General features: G+C 39.2%; 1 protein-coding gene across 9 annotated transcripts in view; it reads left to right on the forward strand.

Moving 5' to 3' along the window:
• The window catches only part of OXR1 (oxidation resistance 1), a 185,102-nt gene that overhangs the window by 30,254 nt on the left and 141,090 nt on the right, over positions 1-13,758 (forward strand). For all 9 annotated transcript variants that reach the window (XM_081117071.1, XM_081117067.1, XM_081117075.1 and 6 more), the window contains one exon: positions 5,502-5,674. In XM_081117071.1, the coding sequence (XP_080973197.1) occupies positions 5,652-5,674 (23 nt within the window). In that variant the 5' untranslated portion in view covers positions 5,502-5,651. The remainder of the gene's footprint in view (positions 1-5,501; positions 5,675-13,758) is intronic.

The following is a 13,758-nucleotide window of genomic DNA, read 5'->3' on the forward strand; positions in this document are numbered from 1 at the left end:
CAAATATGATTGGATATTTTCCATTAGTTGATTGAAATGAAATGTTTGAAAAATCGCTTTACATGTTTTGCACAATTGCAATTATGGTTACCGTAGATTAATTTCTCATTGAAACTCAAAAATACACTTAATTTCTTTGCAAACTCATTGCAATCACAATGTCTTAGAAGTGTTTTAGGAATAAATTATAAATTTTTTAGAGCAGATTTTGTGTTAGCTTTTTAATAGAAAATTTTCATAAATGATAGCTTTGAAATGATTTGTGATGAGCTACTGAATGAAATACCATAAATTCCATTGTAACAAACTTTTAATATCTTATAATTTGTAATGGGAAACACTGTCTAACGTATCTTTAACAGCATGCTTTTGGCACCATTTGTTGTTTTTATTTTTTAGGAAGAAGAGGGTGTATGGGTGTGTATCTACCCTCCTTACTACCCACAGACTAGCTTTGTTTGTTTGTTTGTTTCTTTTTTTCTTTCTTACAAAGTAAGTGGTAAAAATTTTTTGGATCTGGAAATTCATAAAATCAATTTATGTGTTAAAGAATTTGGGAGCAAACATGAGAGGGGATCAAGGGAAAATTTTGGTTCACATGATAAAGTAACAACTTTGACACTTGAGCTGTCCCTTTTATAAGAATCTGTCTGCCATATTTCTCCTTCTAGCTGGATTTTCTTTTGGTCGGATCTTCAGTTTTTAAAATATTACAGGAGAAAAGCTGACACTTGAGATCTTGTCACGCGTGTTTAAGAAGCTTGCAGTGCTTATCATAGCAAGTCAGACTTTTACTGATGCCTAACTAACTTGTTAGCAGGAGAGAGAATGCATTTCTAGTATGAGGGCTGATCATAGGAAAAGCTAAGAAAGATGAACTTGGGTCTTGAAGATGATTTACACATTGTCATTGAGCCTTAAGCCTGCTATTATGTGTGCAGAGCTTACATTTCCTTTGCTGGCTGCTGGAGTGACTTGTGTGTTTTCCAGTAACGTGGTTTTTATATTAGAAGACATAAGAAAGAAACAATTGTTAAATATGTTTGCGCCATCCCAGGGGTTAAGATTTGGGTATGAGCCTCCAAAGTTGAGAAGTACCAATATGCTACTGCAGTTAGAACCTAGGTGGAATTAACAGATCTGAGTCCTGGCACCAGCTCACTCTTTACATTGTTGTTTGTCTTTGATGCATTAAACCTTTTTTAAAAAAATTGAGATATAATACACATGCCATAAAATGCATCCTTTTAAAGTGTGCAAGTCAGTGACTTTTAATGTATTCACATACCTGTGCAACTATCACCACTACCTAATTCCAATACATTGCCATCACCCCCCCCAAAAAACTCCATACCCATCAGCAGTCACTTTCCCCTTCTCCCTCTCCCATCCCCTGGCGACCGTAATTTACTTTCTGTCTCTGCGGATTTGCCTGCTCTGGGTGTTGTATATATGGAATCATGTGCTACGTGCCCTTTTTCGTCTGTCTTCTTTTACCTAGCGAACTGTTTTCAAGGTTCATCCGTGTTATGGCCTGCATCAGTACTCCATTCCTTTTTTATGGCTGGATAATATTCCACGGTGTGAGTGTGCTACATTTTGTTTACCCACTGATCAGCTGATGAACACCTGAGTTGCCTTCACCTTTGGCTACTATGAGAATGCTGCTCTGAACATTCCAGTGCACGAATGACGTTCCAGCCAATTGAGCCACTCGACAGGATGAGAGCTCTAGTTTTTAAACATCCTTGCCAATATTTTAACTTGGTTATTGACCACAATTGTGTTATTTTTCTTCTTCTTGTTGAGTTTTAAGAGTTCCTTATATATTGTGAATACTAGAGCCTTGCACGATTTGCAAATATTTTCTCCCATTCTGTGGATTTCCTTTTCACTTTCTTTATAGTGAAAAGTCCTTTGGCATGCAAAAGTTTTTAATTTTGAAGAATTCCAACCTATCTCTGTTTCTTTGCTTGTGTTTTAGGTGCCATAGCTCAAAAAAAAAAAAAAAAAAAATTGTTGGCTAATACCTGTCTTGAAACATACCTAACTTTCCTGTTTCATTTCATGTCCTACCCTAAACACACAGACACCCTGTGCGTTGGCCATTCCTGTTCCTAACCCCTGAACCATGCCATACTCAGCTCTGTGGCCTTGGCATGTTTTCTCCCTCACTCAAAGTGCCTCAGAACTGACATTACCTGCTTTAGGAAGCTTGCCCGGACCCGCCTCCCTTGGCCTGCTCAGTGACTTGGCACCTCTCCCAGTCCTCAGGCCTGCAGCTCTGCTGCAGTGTCATAGCTATCCATTGACACCACTGTCACCCACGTTGCGCCTTGGGCTCCTTTTCTGATTTGTGGATTTCCTGAGCCGAGCAGTGGTATGTAGTAGATGCTCAAAAATATCTGAATGGATGCCTACAGTTATATTCGCTCTGCCACGTTGGCCATCCAGAATGAAAGCTGTGTCTTCCTCAGTCTGTTTTCCATGGGAGGACTGAAATTAGGACCTTTAGTTCTATCTTCCCTCTTCCAGCCCATCAGACTCGCTTAGTTATAATCACGCAGCTCACGCTTCACTGAAGTAAAATCCGAGAAAATAACTTGAGCTAAATGATTCCTGGTTTATTTGGTATCTAATCTAATTAAACCATCTCGGTGAGAAGTTAGAACTAGGTACAGGGTCTTTGATTTTGTTCTAAACGAGTGAGTTTTACCCAGATAACAGACTCACAAGATATAAATACAAAAGTTGACTGAACCAATCTTACTTGTCTTAGACCCATTGGGAAGTAGGGAGAGAGGAGGAAGACTGGCCCATAAGCAGATGAAAGGGTCAGAGTTTATCCAGGTCAGGCACCGCGCAGGCTGACAGTGTCGAGGAGGAGTGGACATTGTGTCCCTCCCATGGATCCCCAGGGACACCGAGGCTTTCGTTGTGTGCTGCAGGGAGCAGTGGCGGTTTTCCTGCGGGCATTCAGCAGTTCCAAAGGAGAGTCAGAAACTGGGTGTGTTCCATCAGAGCGCCCTGGATGGTGGCCTTATAAGTTACTCCCTTGGGGTGAAGGGACCTGACTCCAATCATTAAGGGATTGGGTTTCCCAGGCATAACTAACCCATCAGTCCTTGGTAATATATTGCTACCTCACTTTCACATTTCAGGTGTAGACACTTGTGCCTAAATGCAAACTAATGCATTGGAATCAAATTGTGTCCACCAACTCAAACGAATTTAGGACACATTTTTTTGAACTTCTCCCCCCAAACGCTCATTACTAACTGGCATTTGGAGAGGAACAGTGGCAAGCTCCAGTACCCTGACTTCAGCTTTCTCCCTGAAAGGATTTTATTTTTGGTGAACTCCCGTAGCCATTCTTCAGAGATGGAGATCAAGTTAGGGAAATTTTGGCGCTGTGGCAGGTGGACAAGTCTTCCTGTCGCTTCCTGTCGTAAACAGTGGATGAGAATGGCTCCTCAATGACCTGCAGATGTGTACCGAACCCAGTGGCTTATGCTTGCTGGAGTCACTGAGCTTAATTCAAATGTGGTTAGGCAAATGTCTATAACATGGTGATAGGGTATTATGAACCCTTCATAAGTAAAACTGTGTTGGCATTTTGCAAATATGTTTACATTTAACATGAAGCAGATATGCTTAGTCAGTTTGCTAATTGGGAAATATCTCTGAGTTGTAAAGCATGACTTAAAATATTTAGTTTTGTAATTAACATGGAAGTACAAAGATAATTCATGAATATTCTCGTGGTTTCCAGATGAGACTTTAATTAAACCTCTAAAGGCCAAAATATCTCCATCATGTGACTTGTTTAGTGAATAGAAATAGATTGAAAGAAATTATTATGAGAATAATTTTATGGGCCAGACGTTCTGGAAATGATGTGGAATTATTGACTAAAGTGAGAAAACTGAAAGAAAGAGCTTATGTGAAATGGGACACTAGCATAAACTGAGAAATATAGAGGAAAGGGAGAAAACTCAGTAAATGAGGTAAAGTTAAAATTTGTTTAAGTTATTTGATGTGTATTTTAGCTACATATGCCAACATTTGTAGAAATGGGTTTATCATAAAAATCAGAGAATTTCCTAAATATAGATTGCCACTGAGTCATAGGTCATAACTAATAGAATATTATAGACTTGATTTACTAATTGTTCTAAAAATTGGGGGGAAATATATTTGTGTGTGTTTGTGTTTGTATGTGGGGGTGGGGGAGAGACACACGGAGAGAGAAACAGAGAGAGACAAAAAGACACCCAGAGTAACCATGTTATTATTGAAGCATGATTTGTGCCTAAGGTATTCTGAATAATTAAATATATAATAAACATTTTTATACTTGATAACTAGAATATAGTAAAATACATTTAATGTTAATATTATATGAGGTACAATGTTATATTTGGTTACTCAAAATTTACAAATTTCTTTGAAGAGCATTATAGCAAAATTCTAGAATCTTTTTCCCCCCCAAAATAATGCACATTATATTATTCTACTTAAATAAAGTATAAAAACAAGCAAAAGTTATCTGTGCTAGTAGAAGTCAGTGTAATGGTCATCCTTGGGGGAGGAAGTGACCAGAAGGGGGCATGAGGAAGTTTGGCCTGTATTTTTTAGTACTTGTCTTCAGAGTATTAATTTATTTACCATCCTGTTAAGACTTTCTCAAAGAAATAAGATTTTTGTCCATAAAATATATGCAATACACGTAAAAAACCCTAAAGCATATTTTGCCTATATGGGTCAGAAGCACAATCAAATTTAAGTTAAAAAGTGATTGCTCCTTCCTTAAAATCCTTAGCGGCCGCCCCGTCTGTCCGCAGGCCCGCTGTGCCTGTTGAGGTTTGGTCGCACGACCCAGGCAGCCGGCAGCCTTGCTGGACCAGCTGCTGCACGTGGGAAACCGGCGAGCGCCCCTCTGCGCGGTGCGTATCGAGGCGTGCGGTTTTGTAAAAGGAATACCGGCGTTTATCCTCAGTGACTGGGTCTGGTGGCTGGAAAGTGATTATAACTATGTTCACTGTTTAAAAGTTCAGTGCTTCGGGGTAACGTTGGACACGATAACAATTTGTGCCAAGGAACTCCAGTTTTCGTCTCTGCTCTGGGTAGTCGGGGTCTTTGTTCTGATCCTTGTGTCACGAGTAGACAAAACCGATTTAGAGAGCATAACTGATGGACCGTGTGGGGAAACAATGTGGTGCCTCTGAGAACACATTCTGCTCTTTCCTTGAATGAACAAGGAATTATCTGCTCCAGGGATAAACGTTTTAATAACCTTTCAGTTGATTTTAAAGGGAAAGCATTGAGCTCCTCATAGGGTTGGTTTCATTTTATCCCTGGTTTGTGACATGGGTTATACTCTAAGGAAAATTATATTTTCTTTTGTGTGCCTGATAACAAAACTATTGACTGGGTGAAATATATCCGTGAAAAGTCATATAGACCCGGTACTATGCATGTCACTTTCCTTCTCTTTATAGGTCTTCTCAAACTCTGAGTGTCTGAGTGGTTTCTGCATCATTCCAGTGGCAAAGCTAAAATTCGCAGCTCTCTTGTCTACCTGACCTACCCCAGCGTCTTCTGACGTCAAGAGAAGACTGCTCCACAAGACCCCTCCCGACACTGCTGCGATGTCTGTATCTAACTTGTCATGGTAAGTGAATTGCTCTCTAACCTTAAGTGCAGGCACATGTACGTCAGGAAGCGGTATTTTGTAAGTTGCACGGTGAGAACTGGAGCGGAGAGAGAACTGGAAAAATCTGGTTAACAGAGATGGTTGTCCTCTGTTGGGCTGAGGAAAGTATCCTAGAATTGAAAGGTTCACACTTTCAGCACTCGGGTGTCTGGGGACTCTGGAAAGGGTTCAAGTCTCCCACTGATTTCCAGTGACATCCAGTGCCTTTCTTTTCAGCACAGCCCCGGGGAAAGAAGAGTAGGAATTAAATAGCCTCTCAGTGTTCCTGCCTACGGTTATATTCGCACCTATAGAACTAGCAAGCTGTAAGGGTGGCTCTGAGGGTGGGATAGATATTGTCTCATCAGTACTTTTTCTCAGAATTTCTATGTCAACAGCTCTACCCAAATTAAACTGAGTAGAACTCAGATATGGAGGAGAGAAGTCCCTTGTAGATTGCTCTCTCTAAAGAACTGGCATTTGGAATAATCTTTTGCCTACAGTTTATGTTTATAAGCTGTTTGTGATCTTAAAAAATAAGTATGAAGATATTTTCTAGCAAATAATCAACTTTCAGTGGCAATGAAGAGCAACACTAGCCAGGGATGAGTTGAACTTTGGATTTTTTTTTTAAATATATATAAAGAACCGAACAAATGAAATGCAAATGCACAGTATTCAATAGTGAATGTAAAAAAGCCAACACCCTAGTAATCGTCTCCATTTTTGTAAGAGCCTATCTCATCTTTGTCTTCAGTTTGTGTTGGAAATACACAAAGCATCAGATTATAGAGTAGTTTCTGCAGCTTAGCTCCATGGATTTATTTTTAGTTAAGTAAGCAATTTCTTTAGGGCAAAGATAGAATTATTTGCTTAGATATAGAGCAGTGTTTCTGAAGTACCTAATTTTTCTGCACTCCTTAGACTATATCCTTGGGTCCCTATTGGGTGCTAAGGATCTCAGTGTGAAAAAACAAGATAGGAAGAAGCTACTATGTATTGTGTCAAAATAAAGGAAAAAGTATTTCAATTGTGACTTATTACTGCAAAATATGTTTTTATATTATTATTAAAATAAACACTAAACACTTTCTGTAGAGCTTATGAACTTCTTTGTACCCCTGGGAGATATTAAGGACACATTCATTAAAAGGAATTATACCTCTGACAAATATGTGTGCAAGGTGAGTTCTCCAAAAGCAGGCTGCAAGCCAAGAAGAAAGAAAAAGGGGGGGGGGGGAGAAGGAGGGGAGGGGGAAGGGGGAAAGATGAAGAAGGGGAGGGAGAGGGAGAGAGAGATTAAAACGCAGACATGGTGGTCGTATCTCACCATCGGGTGTGGCTGACTTGGTTGGCTTGGTTGGCAGAGGCTGACACTGGGGCCTGTCCTTGGTGTGCCCCTCAATTAAGTGCTGCTTTGATGCGATGCAATGGTTTGATCAAGGGCCATCCACAGTCAACTCGGCAGAGACACTGCGTGCTTGGTTCCAGCCCACTCACCCAGCACAGCACCTACAGTTTAGGAGATGTTCTGTAAATCCATGCCGTGCAAATCAGTGAAAAAACATTGCGAAGCAAGGAATTCGATGACACATTAGTGTTTTCATTCTAAAATAAAATTTAAAATGGTGGGGTATCTTATAGAATTCACAGATAGGAAATTTGTTAGAATTCTTTCCATGTCAAAGGTTCAAATTTTGCAGAAATAATTCTTAGGTATTTTCACTCCACGGTACCCTTAATTCTGGCTCGTTCCACATTAGATTTCCGTACCGGGAGCTTTTCATTTGTTTTACCAGTGTTGTGCCATTGTACAAGTGGGGGGGTTGGCATCTCCACTCTCCCTCTTAGCATTTGTGCTCCCCACCTGCTGGCAAGGAATAGGGGAAGGAAGCCTAAGTTATGCAAAACAAGTCGCTGATTCATTGCACTTCCACACAGCTGAGGAATCGTTAACCTTCTTTTTTTCACATTAACCCTTGTAATTCTTCTGTATTTCCTAACATTTTTAATCTACATTTAGGAAAACATCATCCTACAAGCATTTGAATAGAAGTGAATAGTAACTCATCAGTTCTCTGGGAATTCCTCATGGAGCTACATTAATTTAGTGAAATTATTATAGTCCAGGGTCGGGCTCTGTTTTGAAATCCAGAAACTCAGGTGTGAAAATACTGACATTGGGAAAGAAATGGGGTTGATAGAGTATTAATTTAAAATAAGAGAGGTAACTTGAAAGGCCATAGGATGCTTGATTTGGCCTGACCAGTGCAGTCTGCAACTGTTGGGAATCTAAGTGGGAAGTTTGGCTGATGCTGCATTACCATAATGAGGAAAGTTGTCTGCTTTCAGTGTTCAGAGGAATCAGGACAGAAGTCACCTGGCAGGACACGTCTGTCAGGGAGGATGGATGTGCCAGACACCCCCGGTTTCTCAGGGCAGCTTCTTCGTGGCCTGGCGTTAAACACTGTCAGCGTTTGTCTCATTCTTCTGGGTTCCACTCTGGCCAGACTCTCCTTGGCTTCGCTTTCTCATTAATGTTAGCACTGAGTTGACGGTCAAAACTGACTTTCATCTGTGAACACTTTGGTCTGCCTAGGGGAGGCGGAGAGGAGAGAAAAATACAGGCAAAATGCAAACTCGAGAGAAATGAAAATGTGTCCCCAAAATTGCATAACACTAAGTAACAGTGTGGTGATTTGGAAACAAGTCAAGTTCCTGAATCCTGAAAAGTTCCACTATGCATGTCTGTTCCTACTAGGCCTTTTCAAACAGAAATCACTTCGTTATTAACACGATTAATACTACTTTGATTTGGGCTGGACACTTCAAGTAAACACATTATGTTTGTTGAATCCCTGACCGTTTCTGCCTTTAAAAATAGCTTTTTAAAAATTAAACATTTAAAGGAACCTTCTTGGGTATTTTTCTCTATATATCTACCTTGAATTATTTCTCCTTGACTAATAAAACAATTACTACCACGGAGTATTTTACTTTTGTTCTTAGACACTAGTGCCATGTAGACATGAATCACATTTTGAAGAAAATGTTTGGTAAGTTTTGGCCTGTTTAGAGGAGTTTGCTCTCTTGTGAAATTAATGAATCTGAGGTTGTAGGTTCAGTTCCCACAGGGACCAATTAGTTTCACTCTCTTTCCCAGCAAAAGCCTCTACCTGTGACCTTGACCTGCCTCCTCCCCAGTCCCGCCCTCGCCATTTCTCCCAAGTCACTGGCAGCAGCTGATTGATGATCACCAATTCAGTCAGTATTGGGGGTAAAACATAAACAAGTGTTCTCAGGGATTCATAATGGGTCACATGTATCATCTTCCTTTTGAATCTCATCCAGGACTATAAATACATTTTGAAATATGTCTTTTCATCATTCTCAGTGGAGTCATAATTTATTCCCTTGTGAAAGAACTACAGTGAGTGCTCACAGCAGTGTTTCCTCAGACTGTAGAAGCTTACCATAATCCTTAAGGCTAGAATTACTAGGCACCAGCTCTTTTTGGACTTGAACAGTTAGGATAAATACCAGTGAATGATCTGTGAAATAATTTTAGTTATTAAAATAGTTGTGTAGGCTAAGGCAGGTTATTTTCAGCTTGATCAAAATTAAATTGACTATAAAATCTTAAGTGCCTTTTGCCATTGGCGTATAAAATTTTCCATGATTGTGTTGCCTTGGTATATATCTCCCGTTGTCTTTTTTGTGTTTGTTTATTGGATTTTGTTTGTATATTTTTTACTTGTTTTTAAGATAGTGAAGATACCTTGATTTTAAAGCTATTCCAGTTTCATTGAAAAAACAAAAAACACTTTTTAACTCAATTACATGCTCAATTAAAGAGTTAGATTCATTCATACTTGGTTTTATGTTCCTTTTCAAAGAATAGGTTCATTGTATTGAGTTTTATAGGAATTTAAGAATAACTCCTGCACAGTTAGAGAGGTGAATTAGTGTAGCTTAATTGTATGTGAGCTAGCACTAATTTTCATGTAAATGAGAAGATATTTTCTTACATTTATATTCACCCATCTCTTCATTCAACCAGTGTTTTGAGTGCCTACACTGTGTAATTTTCAATGCTGTGAGTAGAATGATGGATGAAACAGAAGTTCCTGCTCTCATTAAGATTACATCCCAGTGCTGGAGACAGGTGTAAACAGGTAAATATGTTTTAGTAGATAGTGATAGGTATTTTGAAGAATAATTGAGCAGAGTGAGAGAGTGTTGTGAGGAACTGGTCAGGAAAAGCCTCTTAGACAGAGTGGTATTTTAGCAGAGAGGGAAGTGAGCTTTACAACTAGAGGGAAGCATTTCACACCGAAAAGGCTGAAAGGTACCTGTGGGTTTGAGGAGCCATCCAGAAAACCAGTTCAGTAGAACCAGCCAGTAGCGGGGAGGGTCCCAGGAACTGAGCTTGGAGAGGTAGCAGGGGGCCTTGTAGGTCATGAGAAAGACTGGATTATATTTTAAATGGGATGGAAAACTTGGTCCTCACTTACTTAGGTTATAAACAAGAGTTCACATAAAATATAAATTTAGCAAAATTCAGTGAGTATTGAGAGCAGAGTTTTGATTTAATTTCTACTTCAAAAGGACCTCTCTGTGATCTTCAAATTTTATGAAAGCAATTTATATTATATTCTTAATATAAACACTCAGCAGATATAATTAATAAGATGTGATAATGAAAGAAAAAAGAGGTTAATGAAAAGCATTTTTCACAAATATAGTTTGTGTCTCATTATCAATCATTTTAAAAGATTTCACAAATCTCATGTATGAATAATTAAGGACATAATATAAAAGAGATTATGACTATAGAAATATTCTATCTTGAATCAAGGAGTTTTACAGTAGATGAATGAATGATTTTGTAAATTGTGGAAACTGAGAATTATCCAACTTAAGTTTTACATTTGTTTTAAATCTCCCCCCCACCCCATAAACTTTAAGGTTATTTTCAACATATGAACACAAAGCTGCATTAAGCAATGAAGTGTCTGTTCTATACTGGTTATTGAATGTACGAGAAACCAAATGTAATATGGCATCTGTCCAAATACTAATGTGTGTTTTGGAGAGAATGTTGGCATAAAATTAATAGGTGTTCTTTCTTGGAAAAAACATTCACTTTATTCTAAGATTACGACCTTTCTACACTTTTAGTGGTAAAATGTTTTTTGTTTTTTAAATTTATCTTTATTGTTGAAAGTATTACAGATGCCCCCGTTTTCCCCCATTGGCCCCTCCCCCCCACCCCTCCCCACTGTCGTCTGTGCCCGTGGGTTATGCTTATAGACATGTAAGGCCTTTGGTTACCTCTCCCCACCCCCTCGCCCCTTCCCTCGTAGCTACTGTCAGTTGCGCTGCTGTGAACATGGCGCCCAAGTTCCCTCGGCTTGGTATTTTGGGTTCCTTAGGATCTATTCCTAGAAGTGGGATCACTGGGTCAAATGGCAGGTCCATTTTTAATCTTTTGATGAAACTCCACACTGTTTTCCATAGTGGCTGCCGCAGTCTGCATTCCCACCAGCAGTGTACTAGGCTCCCCTTTTCTCCACACCCTTTGCCAGCACTGTGGTTTGTTGACTTGTTGATGGAGCCATTCTGGCGGGTGTGAGGTGATTCCTCATTGTGGTTTAAATTTGCATCTCTCTGATGATCAGTGACTTTGAGCATTTTTTCATCTGTCTCTTAGCCATCTGTATGTCCTCTTTGGAGAAGTACCTGTTTAGGTCCTTTGCCCCTTTTTTAATTGGATTGTTTCTCTTCCTTTTGTTAAGTTGTATGAGTTCCTTATATATTTTGGATATTAACTCTATCAGATGTGTCGTTGGCAAGTATGTTCTCCCATACAGTGGGCTCCCTTTTCATTTTGTTGATGGTTTATTTAAAAAATAAAACAAAAACAAATGGGATTATGGTTTCTTTTATGGTACTGGTCATAGATGGGAGTTAGTTTATTTTTTATATATATAAATTTTTTTACTTGACAAAATAAAAGTTGTAAACACAATGTTGGTCCCACTCCTCCTCCATTTTGTGTGTGTGTGTATTTTAATTTAATTGGACCGTAAAACCAAAAAGTCTGGAACTTCTGGTGTACTGGGAATTATTTCAAACCAGCTCCAACCCAAAGTGTTGATTGTCAATGGTATATGATCCAGATCACAGAAAAACAATCTTCTGTGGATATCTGCCACTTTCATTTGGCACTATGGAGTTGTAGATTCAGTGTATAAAGGACGCTTGGAAATGGTTTTATTACCTAGAATGGGATCAGATAGTCTTGCAAGCATATAATGTTCAATCTATTGGATTCTTTCTTTTACTAGAGCTGTGCAAGCCATCGCCTATGTAAGGAGGCGATGTAATCCATCCTTCCCAGATGCACCTTTACCATTTGATGTCCAAGAAGTATCTGTTCCCTTTACTTCTTTCCTGCTATTTATTTTTAGTCATATTTAACACTTACGCATTTTCCTTCTCTTTCTAATTATTACATTTTATTTATCAGATAGTGTTAATGTTGCCTACTGGTAGTTCAGCAAACTCATTTTTTATTATGGACCCAATCAGTTCATTGGTCAATGCTACCTGTTAATGCTACTCCCAAGTATTAGAAAATATTTGTGTATCCTAATAACTAGGCTTTGAGCCTTCGAATGTGTTTTGATTACGCAGAATTTGAAAATGTAAGTGCTCTCGCATTCACATTTCCAGTGGTCACACAATCATATTTGGTGAGTTGAAACTATTAATTAAAAGTACTAGCTGAACTCAAGTGGAACTTTTTCGTTGATCTAGACCTGATTAGATAAAGTGCTGCATGATTTTACAACGGTGGTGCTAAGTGTTCAGAGCAGTAACAGCAGCAGAGATAGAATTAACCTCCACTAACAGATGACTTTCTAAAGAGCTACGTGCCCCAGGCCGCCCCATTTCAGTCGAGAACTCATGGTAGAAAGAAGCAGTTCTGAGGCACCCACCATCTCTTCTGACTGATCAGCTTCATGTAGCAGGATAATATATTTCCAGATGGTTCTTCCAACTTTATGCACACCAGCTTCACCAACTCCTGCTGTAACTGAAAATTGGTTTTACACCAATGTTTGACAAAAAAGAATAGATTAGGTTAACTACTCTTTGGTTTTAGATTACTGGTACAAAGTGCTTTCATGAATGTGACTGAAAAAAAATTGAAATTCCCACTAATTGATGTCACTGGGTGCATTTTCACTTCGACATTTTTCCTGAAGTTTTCGTAGCATCATAAAATTGCATTCAGACACAAAATTTGCATACAGTCAGGCTCATTGAAATTTTGATGCTCTTTTGCAATCTGTAATATTCTTTTTAGTGTTTTTATGGAGAACTAGCTAGATATTTGAGACAACTATAAAGATGATGATATGAAAAGATTTAAAAAGCATCTGTTAATTCAGTTGCCTGGGGAAGACATTCATTATATTTAGTATTCCCGGGTTCTCATGAACTCAGTGAGAGAAAGGAATTTTCTTGAAGTGAGGATTTGTTTGGTGTCCCTCCAGATTTGTCTCAAGTTCAGATTTTAAGCATTTGGAAAATAAAACAGACGTAGAAAATGCTATATTTGGCAAGTTATAACTGCGATTGAAGTTGTAAATGTCAACCGTCGCTGTTACGAGGACATGTATGTGAGCTGTAGGACATGTATGCAGCTTCTGGTTAGAACATATCTGGACAGCCAGCTACTAGGGCAGGGGCGAGGTCACCCTGCACACTGCTGGCATCTGGGACTCAACTTTGCACGAATGGCTGAGTGGCCTCCGGGGCACAGTCTGATTCCCTGCCAGGCACTGTAAGGGAGAGTGTGTCTGTGGTACGGGTGGGAAGGTCTTGTTTTAAAAAAAGCCCAGCATTGGAACAGGAGGTGATGTGACTCGACTGCCATAAGGTTATTCTGTGTCTAATGTATGCAGACATTTGTCACTGGGCACAAAAGAGTTTTGTGGATATATTTTCAGCTCTTAATTAGGGCTCTGACTCATTTGAGCTAAGAGGAGAAC

This window comes from Miniopterus schreibersii (genome assembly GCF_964146895.1).
Source record: "Miniopterus schreibersii genome assembly, chromosome: 17".
In the NCBI taxonomy this organism is placed as follows: Eukaryota; Metazoa; Chordata; class Mammalia; order Chiroptera; family Miniopteridae; genus Miniopterus; species Miniopterus schreibersii.